General features: G+C 42.8%; 1 protein-coding gene across 8 annotated transcripts in view; it reads right to left on the bottom strand.

The window, feature by feature from the left end:
• OSBPL5 (oxysterol binding protein like 5) overlaps positions 1 to 18,457 on the bottom strand; it is a 173,945-nt gene that overhangs the window by 10,855 nt on the left and 144,633 nt on the right. For all 8 annotated transcript variants that reach the window (XM_038139070.1, XM_038139072.1, XM_038139069.1 and 5 more), the window contains 9 exons: positions 17,484 to 17,655; positions 12,167 to 12,386; positions 8,353 to 8,537; positions 6,868 to 6,949; positions 6,147 to 6,245; positions 5,164 to 5,260; positions 3,603 to 3,701; positions 2,331 to 2,428; positions 271 to 360 (listed from right to left, as the gene is read on the bottom strand). In XM_038139070.1, coding sequence (XP_037994998.1) covers positions 271 to 360; positions 2,331 to 2,428; positions 3,603 to 3,701; positions 5,164 to 5,260; positions 6,147 to 6,245; positions 6,868 to 6,949; positions 8,353 to 8,537; positions 12,167 to 12,386; positions 17,484 to 17,655 — 1,142 coding nt within the window. The remainder of the gene's footprint in view (positions 1 to 270; positions 361 to 2,330; positions 2,429 to 3,602; positions 3,702 to 5,163; positions 5,261 to 6,146; positions 6,246 to 6,867; positions 6,950 to 8,352; positions 8,538 to 12,166; positions 12,387 to 17,483; positions 17,656 to 18,457) is intronic.

The raw sequence follows: 18,457 nt of genomic DNA, 5'->3' as shown, positions 1-18,457 counted from the left end.
TCCCAGCTTCCTCAGGCTCTGGGAGTGGACCGCTCCTTTCACTGCAATGAAAGGGACTGCTGAAGCGTAAATGAGCTCCAGAGGTACCTTAAGAGGTGCGGCCCAGGCTGTGCTCGCCAGCATGCCCTGAGGCGGGTGGGAAGAGGCAGGACAGGGCTCTCCCAGTGCCCATTCCAGTGCAGGGAGCCTGCCAAGGGCTGCCAGCCCTCCCTCAAACCCTGCAGCCACGGGCTCGTAATCTGCCAGGAAACTTCGAATATCAAATGTTACCCAGTGTCCAGTGAGACTCGCTAGCACTTCTTCTCCGCATTTAATCTTCCCCGAGATTTGATTAATGCTCGTGCTGCCACCGAAGAAGGGCTGTCAGGGGAGAAAACAGCAAACTAGTCACTCTAGTGAGGACTGGAAGGGAGTCAAACAGAGATGCAACAGGAGGGAAGGAAAGGGCAACTAGCTGATTTACAGTATTTCTGGAGAAAGGCAGAATGAATTCTAACACAGATTTTGACTGTCTCACATTGTGCCCCCTTCCTTTTGTTTGTAATACCACAAACACTGCAGTTGCAGGTAGGGAGATAAGCCTTGAGGTGCATTAACACTCAGGAGTGCAAGGTCTCATCTTTATTGGAAATACACATATTTATTGTCAGCCTGACATCAGGATAAATGTACGTGGACAACTCTTTCCCACTGTACAGAATAACAGCCTTTGCACCCTTGTCCAAAGAAAAGGAGCAGCACTAGTGGGGACTCTTCCTGCTTATGGGACAGCAACAGCAGTGTGGCACTGCTGGTGACATCATGTGTGTCAAGTCTCCAGTGTGAAGAAGCTCTGGTCAACAAAAAAAACCTGACAAACCAAAGAAAAAGGGTATTTCCAGAGTCAAAGGGAAAAAAAATCAAACATAATCCCAGAACAATGGAAAATTCCATTCATCTCCTGGCTGCCGAACACAGGAAATGCCAGTGAGAGTGTGAGCAGCTCTTCTGTTCACAGAACACACATCTTCAGATGTTTTAGCAGGCGCTTTCTGAAAACATTTGTGCAGACAAACTTTTGTGTGTGTGTATGTGTTAAATAACAATATAAACCCAATTTTTACACAATACCCATGGACAAAATAATCACATGAATCTTAAACATCAATCTCTGGTACATATCCAAATTAAAAACAAAGTTAAGGGGTTTACCTGCAACTTCCCACAGTTCTGCTAAAACAGCTAGGAAATGCTCAAAGCAGAGCATTAAGTAATTACATCATCAGGACCTTTCAGAAAAATATTTGGATGAATCATACATACAGTTTTCAAGCCAGAAAATAAGCACTTTAGGCTCTAAAGTGTTTGTAGGTTTGAGATGACACCCAAGTCAGGGAAATATCCCACTGGCCTCAACACAGTACACCAGGCCTATGGGAAAAACAGGCTTTAAAGACAAGTATGTGCAAATGTCAGGGAAGTACAGGAGCAAGAGTTCCCTTTGTAGTGGAAATAAAGACAGAAAAATATTATTGCCCTCAAGCAACTTAGAGTTAACAAAAGATTCCCCTAACTCCAGTGATCTCTCACATTTATATTGGTTAAGGCTGCAACTCTGAAGTCCTGCAGTCTCTCAGTTCTCCATTTTATGCTTGGGTAAGAATTTGTTTGGAGCAGAAGAGAGAAGGATGCTCCTTAAAAATCAAGCTAACTCCCCAAAGAAAGTTACAGGTTATCACTTTTTCTCCTAAATTTTAACCCATGTAGTAACAGGAATGCTCAAAGATTTTGCCATTTTGTCTGCATACATGAATTTGCATCACCAGGCTTTCCAGGGGAGGGCCTAGCTACATGAACAAGTCAGTGCAGGACTTGCCAGTGTGCCAGCACTCAGAATTACCTGCCTGACAACGGGCTGTCACCTTGCCATCAGGGCAAGGTCCTGTAGCCCTGAGAAACACAAGGTGCAGCTCACCACAACGCCTGCAAGGTACAAGTACAGATGTGATGGCTGCTGGAGAGCTACTCCAAAGATCCACTTCCTAACTTGCCTGCAAGCTCTTTGTACACTCACTAGACTTTGCAAGCAAAACTAATTATCTCTGCTCAAACAGAAGCCACACTGTCATTGCCAAACTTCCAGAGCAAAATTTGGCCAGTAGCCAGAAATGGTCACGTAAAACTAAGGCTTCCTGGGGTCAGTTTGAGTTGCACAAGGCAAAACCAGCAGCAGGGTGACACCTTCTCTCCAGGCAGGCCCCACTCTGGTGCTCACATATATTGCTGGTACAGAAATGATCTAACCCTGCCTGAGGCACAGGGGCAAGCCTGAGGCTCACACTGTATCTTACCTTTAGCTTGAATTCCAGTTCTGCCCTGTGGTTAGTTTTCTCACAGTCAATGGTAACTTTCCCTCCAAGCTCCATTGTCATGGTACCATATAAAAGTCCTGAAAGGAAAAAAAGAGGCTTGAGAGAGGCCCCAGTGGAAGCAGTCTGCTTTCTCAGGTAAACCTGGCTCTTGCTGACACACTGTGAAATTAATCACTTGGCTTAAAGTTTTGAAAATATAGAACTGGAGTTTCTAGGAAATGGCTGTTTAATATAAGCATGAAAAATCTCCCCCTGAGTCCATATTCCCCATTTCTAACACCAGCTAGGAAATAGCTTGACTCACAGGTGCACCTGTGGCAAGCTGAAAGTGGGACAAGAAAAACAAAGTTGTGCCCAGCAACCTCATTCATACTTGAGCTTAAAAAGACCCAGTCCGTTCTCTCAGGGTAATTGATGAAGAGAGAAGCTGTAAATGGGATTCACCAGAATCGGGGAGACTAGAGGTCATGTAGAGAACTTTTTACACATGTTTACCGTTTGCTGAAAGTCTTTTGCAGAAAAAGAAAAATTGGTAAGAAGATTTATGCACAGGAATACTTCACAGAGGACATGATATTATGAGGTTACTATTTTCAGGTACCTGGCCCTTCTAAATATAAACTGAGAAGTCAGTGAGTCAAATTAAAAAATACTCAACCCCCAAAATTGGATTCGACTGCTGATTTTAACTCTGCCGTGAAAATGATGCAGAGCTTCCTGAGGAGCAGTGAATCAGCAGCCACGTCCCAGCCTCAGCACACGCTGGCTCCACAGAGCAAAGCCTCACCAGCAGCAGCAGCCAGCCCCTGAGGCAGCTCCTACTCTGAGAAGTACAATGATTAGAGTAACAAACAAATAGCAAGAGAAGTCAGAAATTTCCTTTATCCTCAAAAAGCCAGGAAACATATCAAGCAATTTCAGTGTTAACATAATAAAAACTTTTTATCTTAAGAAGCTCAGAAATGTAGTCTTGTTCTTTTCATCTTATCTGCAGTGCATATATGCAGTATTTTTCTGATTCTGCCTAGTGTGAAAACTAACATTGATGGGCCTAATTCTCTCCTGGGCTGTGCACAGGTAAATCAGAAAGACTTCAGTGAGGATTACTCCTGCTGAGTGCTGTGACTGATGTGGAGCTGTCTAGAGCCCTGTGGTGTCAGCTACTTGAGAGGGGAGAGCCAGTGCAAAGTTAGTCAGCAAGACACCATTTTGTTACTCTGTTTGCTTCCTATTTGAAGAGCCATGCCTTACCTTTACAGTGGGCATATGGCATAGTGATTATATAGTCTTCCCCTCTGCTTAGAAACATAAGCTTTGCTTTCCCATCCAACAATGCAGAAAGTGAGTTGCCTAGAAATAAAAAAAAACATACACATTAATAAGTCACGTTATACTTTGCCCCTCCTCCTACTTTAGAAAAAGCATTTCCATTCAAATGTAGGTCACTAATGAAAGAAGAGATGAAATGCTCAAAATTTAGGACCCTGCAAATCATGCACAGCTGGAGGTAGGCAGTTCTAACAAACTCTGCAGCTCTTATTTGCTCTGGCATTTAGCCCCTCTTGGTGAAGGAGCAGCAGATTTAACAAGTCATTAGTGGGAGCTTAGAAGTTTCTTAGGTCCTCCAGTTCTCACAACTTTTCCGATTGTGGATTGTAGGTGTAGGAGAAGGGATTACAAGTAACCTTGCCCCTGAGAAGTTGTACTAATTACCAAAGAACAGCCTTGTCCTTAATGGGTCGCAGCTGTGACTAACAAAGATAAGTGTGATAAAACGGTTGAGTTGGCCCGTCAGGGGGGCTCCTTGAGGAAGAAGGCCTAGAGGAAGACCTTGAGGAAATAGAGGAGCCCTGAGGAAGAAGAACAAAACAAGGAAGAGAGTTGCTGCTACAAAAGATCTGCTGTGAGGTCTGTCTGGGTGTGGTAGAGTTGGAGCCTGCAGTCACAGTCGAGCTAAGTAAAAGCCTGCAGTCAGAAGCAGCAAGGAAATATTTGCAGTCATGTTTCAGCAGGAATAGCCACCAGTCGGAGTCTGTCAGAAAAGCCAACAGTAGGAACTTGCTGTAGTCAAGAGTCAGGATGGATAAGTTATAAGGAAGAATAAACCAGGACCCTTTTCACGTTTTTAAATGAGAGTCTGTGTCTTAGCTCATTTCTACCCCTAATGAGAGGTCTGCTGCAACAGGGGATATTCCCAAGTAACAAATGAAATTGCCAGAAGGACAGCAAAGACTATCTTAAAGTATTTTGGCAAACACACTCAGCAGAGGACAGTAATTACGAAATGTTGGTCTAAACAAAAAACTGATTTCAAAGAGCAGCAATGTTTCAGAGCCTGGAGTTGTGCTGGTTCCACTGATATTAAATGACTGGGGGACATTTTGAAGGTCTGGGCTTCAACCCCACAGGATTCTGGGAGCCAGATAAAAGTTCAAATATATTCAGAGACTTTTGTGTTTGTTGGCTGAGTGCAAGACAGCTGAAATGTGACTCATCCATGAGTACGTACAAAGTGCATACTGACAATCCCATATAGTATTGTGAGCCTTTGCCTTCTGAAAAACAGATTTTTAAAGCTCTCAATATTTCTCTCTGATTTTTTATTTCTTTTAACATCAGAGTGGTGTCACACTGAAATGGTGGAAATGGGGAAGAGCCAGGAGAGCCAAGACAAGGACTTAGACTATCCTGGTGATAGAATTGTCAACCATTTCTTTGTTCTTAACTCTCAACATGCTCAGGGATGACTGGAAAACAAACCAAACCTGACGCCACAACATTACCTGAGAGAGGCCTACATTTAATGCCTTACCATAAAACTTGGACCTAGCTAGAATGCTGCCAGAAATGCAGAATCCATCCTTTCTATTGCTGACGTGGAAAGCTGACACTGGTGGGTGATGGGACACCTAGGATAAAAACAGGCAGGGGTCATTTAGAGCAGTCTGCACAGGCCAAGCGGGGGGGGGGGTGCAGAATAAAAGGGGAACACAATACATGACACCATTATTATGTATGAGAGCATTATACATCTAATCTTCCTCCACCACCCTGTATTTTCTTGAGCTTGTGCATATGAGATCACTTTCCGGCCAACAGGCTGAGTGTAAGGTTTTCAAGACAATAAATGAACAGTGCAGAACTGAAGTGCAGCATTTGAATAACCTCCATGAAATGCATGCAGTGGTTGAAATAAAATTTTTAACAAAGCTAAAATTATCTAATCAAATAGGAGGAAAATGTATGTGAAACTGGGAGTCCCTTTACCAAAGACCACACAGTTCCCAGATTCCTTTATTAACATGATAAATCTCAAACTACACTTTGTTAGGCCAGTTAACTTATGAGCTCTGTCCTTCATTTAATCACAAAGACATGGAGATAAGCCCTCAATTTGCTCCTATTAAAATCATCATAGAAAGTTTAGAAATAAAAAAATGGAAAGATTTGGTTGTGTGTCTTATGGCCCTTTTGACAGAGGCAACACAACTCCCATTTTATTAACAATTAGAAAACAGTAGGGCAGAATCCCATGGAAAAGGTACTTATTGAAGAAACTGATGTTATACATGGGAGACCTGCTGTTATAGTCTTGAATGCCCACCAAGCCTCACACAATTTCTGTAAATCTGCAAAGAAAAAAGATCAGCAGCCAATTTACCCCAGGTTCTGCTCTGCCAGTTTACACAGAGCTTCAGGTTCCTCTCCTAGGGTGAGACGAGTAGTGTGTTTCTGAGCATGGAGGTGCAAGCAGGCTGGTGTTGGCAACAGCTGAGCATCCAAACAGCAACTCACCTGTTCTGCTATGTAAAATGTGTGACTGTTCGTCTGGGGGTGAAACCAACAGCAGCGAAATGTCTCTCCCAGAATAGGGTTGTATGGCTTTTTTATTCCCTGAAAAACCAAGTAATCAAAAGCTGCTACAAATGAAGATTTGCAATCCAGTGCTACAGATGGCCACAAAACAATACAGTAATTTTTTTTCTTGGATGTTCTACACAAAGTCAATCACAAGAACAAAAACTGAAGAACTAGTTACATATCCATCTAATCTAATCTTTTCATCCCAGCCATGGATTAATCTGCTATTCTCACCACTGTAATATTTAATACTGCCTAATGAAAGATGATCAAACTTTATTATTGCTGCTACTATACACAGCAAGGGCACACTGATGTGGGGACATGGCACAGTGGTACTAATTGGCCTGAAAAGAGAAAAGAAGACCTGTTTTCAGCAAAGGGAAAAACCTTGCATCCCAGGGCATGTTACTTGTTGATGACCAGTTTTACTTTCTAACTGTCCAGTGCAAAGGCTCTGAGGTTGATTGCCCCTATTTTGCATTCACTGTCTACTCTGAAATCAAGTGCAACCCCAGTTTTAAAAGTAATGGTCAAAGTCTTCTGAGCAATAAAAGAGGTAAAGTCTCAAAGGAGAGGCAACAGAGAAATTAAACAAAACCACAGCAGAAGATTTCAGTGCCCATTACAACCCCAATTTCATGCCTCATTTTACCTTTGGCTTCTTATAGAAGCCGGACAGATACCACCTCAGAACTTGCTTCATTCGTGTGTATGGATCATCTTCAAGGACAGCCCTGCAGAACAGAACATAAAATGTTCTTTATACTTGTCACACGTCACATTAGCTTCTTAGCAGTATAATAACATCAATTTCAATCTATTTCCCCACAAGTAAAGGGAAGTAACTTCTGTGCTGCTGCCAGTGAAAAAGGTGTCTCCCAGCAGAAATATATCTATTTTTAGTAATATACGTGGCACACCACGAATTGTTCAAAAGCAGCACTCCTTACCCCACATTTCTGCAAAAAGGCCAATAAAATTTCTGGAGTATATCAGGTTTGATTGGATATTAGAGTAGGTTAATGTGGGACTGCCTCTCACACTAACATTGAGTCACAGCTGGTAGAACAGTGTGAGTCATAAAAATAAACCTATGCCATCAAGATCAAAGACTTTTTTTTGGTCTCTTTTTCCCTGTTTTCCTCTTTCATAAAAGATCTTTAAAGCTGATGTGCTCCACGAGCTCTATCAGTACTTTGAGATTTCATACAATACTTCAGGTTGGAAGGGACTTTGAAAAGTCATCTCAGCCAGCACCTCAAACAATGCTCAAAGATGAAGCAGGAAGTAAACCAAACCAAAGGCATTCCTGGTATTTCCAACCATTTAGTCAGATTTAAAAATCAACTTGGGTAAATTATTGCAAAATTTATTTAGAAGGATCACCCAAACCACAAATTTTTATCAAAACAATTTTTTATCAAAACCTCCAAACCTCTTGAAGTCTTCTTACATATCAGCACTGAGAAGAACTATTTCTTTAACTTCAGATGGTACAAATACCACAAACAAGGCTTGAAAGTACCATGATTCTGTAATTACCCAGAGAAAGTGGAATAAAAATGAGTAACTAGTGCTGCTATTAGAATATTGAACATCCTGGTTTTATAATCCACTAGGCATATCTCATTCAAAAGGCAGGTCCTATGTGGAAGCAGAACATTTCCTATTTTCTACTCTGTTGCTCCCAGCAGGCCTCTATCATCAATGGTTTTAAAAGATGTTTCTTATTTATTTTTTAACCATGATAATTATATTGCTTTGGGGGACAGAAGTGCTGGACGATTTTGGTTGCTCTGTCCCGTTCCCCTATTCGTGTATGTACACGAGCACACCAGGAGGTGGCACAGCTCTGTTGTGCAAAACTCCAAGGCAGCGGCTGAATTCCCATCAGTTCCAGCCAGAAGTGGCAAACACGGCCACGTGCAAAGGTGGGTTTGTCTGGAGTTTAACTTTTCCTTCCTTGCCCCTCACTGGCAGCAGTCTATCTGTAAAAAGTCACTGCAGCTGGTGCCTGGCTTGATCTATGTTGAAGCCAGTGACCTCAGTATTACTTGGGAGCTTTCTGGCACACACAGAGATATTTTCACAAGTACAGGAATAGTGGCCAGCTCAGGCCACCCTGCGTGCTGCTTACTGGGAGAGCAGGTCGGCATGGTAGTAGTAGTCGGAGAGTTTGTTAAGGAATGAGCGCGGCTCCAGGATGAAGGTGGGCAGCACCACCCGTGACAGGTCCATGCCAGGCCGCAGCTGCTTCAGCAGGATCCACATCAGGCTCTTGTTCTCCTCAGAGACGGTTTCTGTCTGAGACGACTCCCCTGTCTACAGAGGCAAAGGGAACTTCAGGGCAGGAACAGCAAAACCATTCCCTGTGGGTGCATTTCTCCGGGGTCCAAGCTGAGCCAAGCCCGCCAGGCCCTGGCACAAGGGTGACTGCTCACCTACACCACTGCAGAGAGACATCAGCCATGTCTCAGCAGAAATGAATCCCCAAAGCAATCAAGCGAGTGGTGCAGAAAGCCCTGGGTGTCTGGGAAGGCTGGCACGAGGCAGGGAGCACAGCTCTGTTGTGCTGCTCCCTGAGGCACTGCCTCCACACCCCTCAGGGCTGTCAGGGGCCAGCATGGACCAGCATTAGCCAAGGGGACTCTACCCTGCAGAGGGGTGGACATGCCCAGAGCTGTCACAGCATCCCTGTGGCCTCAGGGATGCACAGAAGCACCTCCTCTCAGTCCCATTCTCCACAAACAAGAGATTATAAGATTCACTAGGATGGATGTAGAAAAATGTAGGCAGTAAACAAGTAATCAACAGATAATGGAAGCAGTCCTGCAACTTCTAGACAAGACAAATTGGTGTGTCAATACGGCAAGGGCCCCACTGCCAGGTGAGAGGCACAAAACCTCCAGCACCTGCCAGTGCTGTTCAGAGCCCTTTGCAGCAGAAGTGAAGGTAAAAAAAGCCAGGGGTTATGCTGTGGTTTCAGCCCTGTGTAGTTCCTGTGCCTTCAATTGGTCTATGAGATGTGCAACATGCCTTTCACACCACTAGAGAAGGTAAATTAAATTTTCAAACAAAATTCCATTTTAATGAACCCTAGGCATCATAATTTAACAGTGAAAGAGAATACCTAGGCTTTCTACTGATTTTGGGCAAGAGATTTCTATGAGAAAAAGGGCACAGATTTACTTTTGGAATGGACTTTGGTTTGGGAGAGGGCATAGCACAGCACAACAGGATTTTCAGGTGGTATAAATCACTAAACATTCTTTTTCACCACCTGAGCATTGCCTCCATGTTGGCTCCCAATCAACTCTACAGTCACAGCAAGTTTACCAGTCCTACAGCGCTTGCAGGCTGAGGGAATTTCAAATAGAGGAACAATAAAGCTCTGTTACTCTGTTGCTTTTCAATTTTTTGTACAATTCTTCTTTTAACAGTCTGATGCAATGCACACCTTGCATCTCCAAGGAGAAATTGAATACCACAGCATCACCTAGGGTTTACAATGCAGAGGTCTGTCAGAACTCTCATTATTTATCCAGGTTCTCAAGTGTGCATGCACTGTCAATAGAAATTAATGCCATGTTGAAATTGCTGGACAAAGTGTTACTCAGAATGAATACTGGACAAAGCGTTACTCAGAATGAATCACTGCATACAGGATGGACACAAATAGAAAGAGAAAAAGATGCAGGTAGATGTGAACAACCTCAAATAATAACCCTTTTTATAACTTGTTTAAACTACAAGCTTAGAATTTTTTTTTCTGTTATCAATCTACCTACCAAAGTACTTATTTTGTATTCTAGACCAACTTTTGCAATCTCTAAGTTCTTCTGACACTTGTCTCTGCCTTCACATTCCAACTGCAAACAAGGCAAAACTGGAATGCCAAATGCACAAAGACCTTCCAAGAGCCAGTGACACACCTACCCACGCGCACACCTTTAAAATGAGCCCTCACAGCCAAGCTGAAAAATGTTACAGTGCCAGTCTGTGACCTTTGTGCTGCCACACCCGAACTGCACACACAGGCTGAGGGCCATTTCAGTTTAAGATGAGGACTGACATAACTTCCAGCACACGTGTTTACCTTGCTACATCTCCACCCAGGGGAGTGACATCATTGCACAAAACCTATTTTTCTCTACATTCCTTTCATCAGTGAGTTCAGACTCAATAACCAGTCCTACCTGCATGGCCCAGGTGATGACAGCCCCACCTCCTGAAGAAATCTTAAAACACCCATTGGCCAAGGCCACATGGCAATTCTTTTTGGAAGCCCACTGGATGCTACCTGTGCCTGAGCAGACACACTACAGAGAGACTTATTTAATGCCACACCAAGTGTCACTCTCCAACAGAAATGCAATCTTTTTCACTTGGTTTGTAGAGCATTTTTTTTCTTATTTTAATGTAAAACTGCAGAGATCTCTCTCTCACACACCCACATACACACATCAGTGTAGCCTGTAATGTTTGTTAAAACACCAAAATATCAGCCTGCCCTAGCACCTAGGACAAGTTTGTCACGTGAAGAAAGGCCATTTCAGAATAAGCAGCTGACAGAAATTAAGTTTGCTTTCATTTTGCTGCTGGGTAGTTACTCATCTATATTCAAAATCTCCTGTTTGAACCCAGTTGCCATTTGTCTGCAAGAGGATTTGAGGAGAAAAAAATGCACTGAAGAGAAGCTAGGTGTAATTAGAATATATTTGAATATTTTTTTTTGTCAATATTAGCAGTACACTTTCAGGAGAACATTGAAAGAAAAGCGTAAGAGGCTGGTGAAGGGTCTGGAGCACGAGTCCTGTGAGGAGCAGCTGAGGGAACTTGGGTGGTTTAGTCTGAAGAAAACAAGGCTGAGGTGAGACCTTATCACTCTCTAGAACTACCTGAAAGGAGGTTGCAGAGAGGTGAGTGTCGGTGTCTTCTCCAGGTAACAAGTGATAGGATAAGAGGAAGTGGCCTCAAGCTACATCAGGGGAAGTTTAGATTGGATATTAGCAAAACTTTTTCACTGAAAGGATTGTCTGGCTTTGGAACAGGCCTGGAACATCACGGGGAGTCACCATCCATGGAGGCACTTAAAAGCCATGTAGGTGTGGTGCTGAGGGACATAGCTTAGTAGTGGACTTGGCAGTGCTGAGTTAATAACTGGACTTGGTCTTAAGGGTCTTTTCCAATATAAATTGTTCTACTATTCTGTGACTCTAAGAAAAAAAACAGCTTCCCAGCAGTGTGTTTCTTTGAAGCACCATCAGCTCCCTTGCTCAAAGCAGCAGGCAAGCGAGTGCTCAAAGCAGAGCTCCTCTGCCGCCTGCTCAGACCGATTCTCACACAGCACGCTTGGCTGCCCCAGCTCTCTACCACTGCCTTCCTCAGAGGTGTCACAGTGACATCAGCTAGCAAGGCTCTTATGTGGAACAGAAATGCATCCTCCTGCTGTTAAATGTCATGAGAAATGGCTTTCAGATAAGCAACTGGCATTTTGCAATCAAGTGGCTCAAATGCTCCATTCAGACACAAAAAATAGGATTTTCTATGCATAATAAAAAAAGGGAAGTGTCATATTTTGTATCACACAAGGACTGAGTGCCCTAATTGGCCAGGACACATGCCCAGGATAATAATCCCCCCTCCTGCTGGCTCTATGAATGTGCCAATGCTGTGCAGATCTTTAATGCAATAACTGGTTAAAGTAATCACTCATGCTGGAAACACACCAAAGCACAGTAGCAGAGCTGCTGTTCATAATGCAGAATTACTAAAGCACATGATAACGCCACGTAATTTAGCAGAAAACTGTGCTTTGCTTTGTCTGTAAAACACTGGGACTCATAAAGTTGGCTGTTACCTGCCATACAGCTAAAAGGCTGAAGGACAAATACTATGAACAGACACATTTTAACAGGAACAGGGAGCAATCAAGATTTTTGTTTTCTTACCTCTCCAAATTCTTCATAGACTTGTTCAATATAAGTGGTCCCCTTCCTTCCTGGAGAGACCTCTCCCTGTATTTCTGACTGATCACTCTCACTTTCATTTGTCTTCCGGCTGTTCTCATGGGCTTCATTCTCTGACTCCTCTATGTTGTCTCTCTCGGACTTGTCCGAAAAAGCATCGTTTTCCAAGTGGTGGTTGTTCTCCAGGGTTGATTCATTCAACCTGCAACACACAATTCATTACTTGCTTCAGTTTGATTTACAAAGCCACAATGCTTAAGGCTTTTAAAACACAGTAAAAACACTTCCAGGACTCAGAACAGGGTGTGCAGACCAGGACAGTCTCAGACGCTGATTTCCTGAATAACAAGGGTTTTAAAGAAAGAGTGAGAGATTTTCCATCATAATTTCCCCCTCCAAACTGCAACTTTCAAAAGGTGCCAGCTCCATTTACCCACCCTTACTCAGCCCTGCTGCTAGGCTCTGGATGAGAGCTCCCAGACCAGAGGGATACAGAGCAAGTGCACTCCAACAGCTCTACATTGTTGATAAGAGAACTGAAGTATCCATCAGGAGAGATTTTCCCCTTTACAGAAATCAGTGGATTGCAGCACATATGAAAAATATGACATTACAAGATACATTTTCTTTTCAGTGCTATTGCTATTTTATTTCAACAGAGGGTGGTCCTAATTCAGCTCTACACTAGAAAAGACAAATTTAAAAACTAATAGAAGCAAGTATTTTCTCACACACATACCCCTCCCTCATCCATTCCTTCCTCTGGGGGAATGTGCTTCCCCTAGATGATGCTGTGTGGAAGAACAGAGTTGAAAGCATGGAGTGAGTGGACAACTGCTTGTGAGAAGAACTCCCAAATTATAACAGCATCTAACAGAAAGCATGGAAGGTGTAACAAGCATCATGCTCAGTGATCCAGACTTGAGAGAATGCAAAAAATTCTCTCTCAAGTAACCTACAGCATCTCCACTTGAAAAAGCAAATGTAGTTCATATGACTGATGGCAAACCTGATTGCACAGGCCACAGGTCAGGTGCTGAAAAGTATTCACTAAATGAACTTTTTTCAAGTGGTATCTATCATGGGAAACGGTTTTCCTTATTCATACATGTCTGCAGACAAATGACCTCTTCCATGGCCTGGCCTAACTCCCATTTGCTGAGCTTCTCAGCTGGTCATTCTTCTGAAAATTTCTTAAATGAGATCTCATGAAAAATTGCTCTTGGATAGAGCAAAAAAAAAAAAAAAATTTCCCAGCTATACAAAAGGTTTCAGAGGATCTAAACAGGCTCTGGATCTTGAAGAGTTTTATAACTTCCTGTAGACTATCTTCCTCTCCAAGATTTCTCAGTACATGGGAATGTTCTGTCAAGCATCAAGCTTCTCTATGATGGGTATTTTCTCAGGCCATTCTGGCCATGTTCCAATTTTTACTAAGAATGAATACTCAAAGCTCCCACCCTTGGTCTTTTCCCCACTCTTGTTATTTTCTATTTTAAAAAGATAATTAGGCATTGCTAGGTACAGCCCTATTAAATTAAAAAAAAAAAAAAAAAGCAACAGAAGAATCAGAAGACAGAACTGGCATCAGCTTTTCAGAAGATCTTGACTTCCAACTATGCACTGAAATAAGCTCATGATTTTTAACTTGCTAAGCCAGCCACATTGTGACAGCCACAGCTCAGTTTCTGGCAGAGCCCACTTTCTAGAGTTCTTTCGGAAGTGTCATCTTAGATTTTCTAAAGGCACAGAAAGCTGTTTCTTTTAATTCCCTTTGTAAATATATGTATGTCTGCATACATATGCACATATACAGTGTTTATATATACAAACCACAAGGTTTTTTAATTGACAGTTGCACTGTATAATAAAACTAAGATCATTAATCAGAGTCAATGACCAGCACTAATAATTTGCTATCAGACATTATGTTTCTTCATTGTTCTAGTGCCAGGATGTTAGTTCTCTTTTTTAGCCAGCAGGCAGCAAATGTAATGACTGATAACCAAATACACTGGAGACACAGATTACACACACATGAATTTAAAATAATAAAGCAGAAGAAATATGAGGAGAGAGCTGTCTGGAGTCATTATCCCAGGATTCCTCACCACAGTTGTTTCCTGGATGGTATGTCCAGGAAAATATTTGGTTTTGATCATTTAAATACCTAATTTATTTCCTAATTTTTCAATGATCAGGTAAACATGTGAGTGTTGTCTGTGGTTGCTTTGCTCCCTAGACCTAATGAAAGTCTTCTCCATGGGGGAAAAATACTTGAAAGAACAGTTCATTATAAGGCTTTTAGTTCATGCTGAAAAGTAGCCCTTGTTTCTATTTCACATTTGTAAGAAGAGCAAGTTTTCCAGTGTCACCAGCCGCACATTTGGGAAGTATTTGAAGTTTAATGGAGTAAATGACTATTTTCTTAGTTTTCTCTCACCACCACCACCACCCCTACCCTATTTTTTAAGTATTTCAGATTTAGTCCAAGAGGGAAATCAGATTCAGATGAAATTCCACTTGATTGTGCACCGATTACCCACCACCACAAACCAGGCAAGACTTAATACATCCAGAGCCATGGAGCCACTCTGGAGAGCCAAAGGGAATGCTTCTTATTCTGAGGATCAAATATGAGATGTGCTGAAGTGCACCCACGCTCTTTCTCCAAAGAGAATCACCACTGAATATGTGTGATATGCTAAAAACAAAAGCCATGCCATAAGCTTGGCCAACCAATCAATGTAAAGACTTCCCAGGGGCTTCCAATGAGATTTGGTCCAGACTCCAAAGGCTGGGGGGGAAACTGACTATGCTAAAAGTCAGCACTGGATTTGCACCATGAACATGGGTAAACTGGCACTTTTCATGGCTAATTTACTGTTTCAGCATATTCAGAGTTCTCTTACAGTGCTTTATTCTCTAAGTGGCATTCCCAGAAACATCAGTTGGTGACCAGGACTTCTTTGGGTTTGATAAAGCAAATAAAAAACTTTGGCTGTTGTGAACAAGTAACCAGCCAGACTCCTGGGGCTGCTGGAGATAAGATATGGAAGCCACAAGAAATACAACTTCATATTAAAAAGAAGAGTGCCTGGTGCCCTAAAAGTCTCTTGTCTAAAAATCACTGATTTACACAGTACTTAAGCCTTTGATTCACTCACACAGTTCTCTCTCTCATTTTTATATGCTACTAAAGACATGGATTCTGAAATCACTGTATAATCTTGATTTGTTTCCCAGCAGGAAAGGAGCAAAGCAGCCAGAAGACAAATGCAACTTTGGCTCAACAGAAAATCTGCTTTTGCCAGTTCCCAAGGGGGTTTTGTTCTCCCCATAATATCAATCATTTTCCCTTTCTTTTTCTGTTCTTGACAGAGTAGTTTGGCTAATTTGAAGATAGAGTTAAATGTAATTAACTGGCCCCCTAACAACTGCATGCCAATTTAATTGGTAAGATTCCCTGTAGGGAAAGCATTTAATTAGAATGATTGAATCCCTGTGAGGAAGCCACTGTCACTGGCAAACCAAAACCACTTTGCTCAGCACTTGCACAGTTTGGGTTTTGCATTCTCCCTTATTTAAATGTTCTTCATTCCTTCAGGGATGACAGCAAGTCATCCTCCTGTCCTGTAACCCTCAAACTCCCCTGGGCTTTAAGCACTGGGGAGTTTGGGTACACATTCCCAAAAGAGGTAGGATTCAGAAAGGAGAGTATACTGTCCAGACAACCACATGCTGAATGCCCAGCTTGAACCAGACTCAGCTAAAATTTGAGCCTGTAAGAAATATGTGATTGCAGTTGTGGGTCCTCTGTCCTGCTGAGAACTCTGCCATGTGTGTTGCTACTATTGAGTCCCATATTTCAAGGAGGCTTTTAATATTGGACCACTAAGAGGTGAAATAGAGGCATCACCGAAGCATCACTCACACATCACATTCTGAAGAAATACTTTACTACAGTTTTAACCCTATCTTCTGCATCAGCTTACAGTAGCCATGGGTTTGCCCAAATGTTCTCAGTGCCACAAGCTCCATTTTAATATTATGTATATTTCTGTACACACATCCATCAGCCAAAAAACAAGTCCACTGCATTCTTGAATTCATTATCCCAGTGAGCACAGAGGCTTCCAGACATAATGAAAGTATTATGAAAGAATCCCACAAGCACAAGTACTAGGGCACATGATGAAGTAAGATATTAGATTTCCTTTTCTTCTCCCACTGCTTTTCAGTAAATCTCTCTTCAAACTCTAGATAAAAACCTGAACAGCAGGGCTGGAGAACACATGCTGGGATTACCAGAACCTATCAGGGCAAAGGGCAGACTGAAATGCTGCCACCCTTTAGGTCCCACGGGGCCAGAGGTACCTTCACACTCTGAAGAGGACTCAGACCCCTGCTGTTATAACAGAGACCAAGAAAACCTCTTAAGGGTGAAGTCCTGCTCTGCAAGGCATCATCTTTGCAGACTGCAAGAATTGCTACCCTAGAAACTAAATAACTGATGGTGCGTTGCTGTGAGCTCTGAAAGTCAAATTCCAATCAGCAGAACTAGAAATAGACACTACCTCTGCCAGTTCTCCCTCCAAAGGCCAAATGTCTATACCAGGAGGATTCTTGAAGTTGCTTATTCAGCTATAAGCAACAGAAAGGCCTGGGGCTTTTTAGTGTGTACAGAGCTTTGATGTTCCAAAATGCTGCAGTAATACCAGGAATATGAATAGAAAGGAGGCTGTGGGGACTTTTTTCCCCTTACATAAAAATTTATCTGATTTATCGAGGAAGAAATTGGACACCCCTTAAAACCCCTGCAGAGAGAGAAAGTAATTATAAAACTAAGGATGCAGTGTGTGCACTCTGCTGACTATAACACAGTATTACTAGGGAAGAGTACACATTATAAAAAAATAGATCAGACTCGGAGCCATATGTGCTAGCAACACACAGACATTGTTAGTGACTGTGTCTGTGTAACTACAGCAGCTAGATTCTGCAATCTTTACTCAGGCAAGCCATTTTTCATGCTGGCATCCCCAGACACCATTTTGGCCCAAGCAGGGGACAGAAGAAAGTTGTTTATGTATAAACAAACACAGCTGAGTTTTCCCCCAGCCCATGTGTTCAAGCATCAGGTGGCAACACCCAGCCCATATATCAGTGAGGGATGCAGCAGCAGAACATACAGTCTGGTTTTTATACAGATTTCCTCAGTGGACTTGGGCTAGATTATGCTCAAGTTTGAACCATGTGCCACCTCTCTGTGCATTAAGGAGTAACAGCCCCATCTTACTGGAAGAACTCCTGGTCTGACATAGCACTGGTGTGCAAGAGGTGGTTGAGCCCCGCATGTGCAGAATCACTCGAGCAGTTCACGTCTCCATCCTTTCCCTGCTTGGAGGCACTGAGCCTGAAGAGGCTGGAGCAACGCAGGGCAAGCTCCAGAGCATCCAGCCAGCATCGGCCTGTGAAAACAAAAGGAATTATTTAAGCATAGCAGAGTAAATAACAGAATTCATGCACTGCTTCTCAAAAGCTTCTTGCCTGCGAGTAAAGCTCATTATCATTATAATTCAGGAAGTCAGTGGGTAGAATTTATTTTTCATACATATAATCCCTAGGTTATGTTGCCAGGAAGGATATGTTTTAGCAGCTGCACGAGTAACACATCTGCATGGGTGATACCGTGGGGAGCTCACCCGAACTCCCTCTTCCCTAATTACATCCCCTTCTGATCTCCCACAACTTGTTCACTTCCCATTGCCCCTTTCTGATTTAGTCTGAGACTCAGATTGGAACCTGTGCGGGTACAGAGCTTCCACACCACCCAGCATCTCATGCCTGCAAGTAATACACCCCCCAAAAAAAAATTCATCCCTTGGCATCCCCACCTCATGCACTTCCCAATGGCAGGGAGGTGCCAGGGTGCTGAGAGGTCCCTGCTTACTCTGGGATCGCTGAACCACAGCCTGCTCAGGGGTCCCATGCTGGCTCTAGTGCTGCAGTAACCACCATTCCAATCAAAATCCAGGATGGTCAATATGTGACAGAGTGATTAAGACTAGAGGAAGTTGTCAGGCTGTTCTTTTTCCCTCTTTCTCTGGGTTTAAATTTTTTTTTTTCATATTCCTTCTCTCTGCCTGGTCCATCAGATAATCTCTGTGGGGCATCATTTTTTCTTATCTTGCTGCAAAAAAATCTTTACCTGGAGGGTCCATTTTGGAGAAATTTTAAGCATGGCACAGAGCCAAGACAAACAGCAGCTCC

The sequence above is a fragment of the Motacilla alba genome, chromosome 5 (genome assembly GCF_015832195.1).
Source record: "Motacilla alba alba isolate MOTALB_02 chromosome 5, Motacilla_alba_V1.0_pri, whole genome shotgun sequence".
In the NCBI taxonomy this organism is placed as follows: domain Eukaryota; kingdom Metazoa; phylum Chordata; class Aves; order Passeriformes; family Motacillidae; genus Motacilla; species Motacilla alba.
The sequence above is the reverse complement of the archived record's forward strand: the minus strand, read 5'-3'. Positions and strand labels throughout refer to the sequence as shown.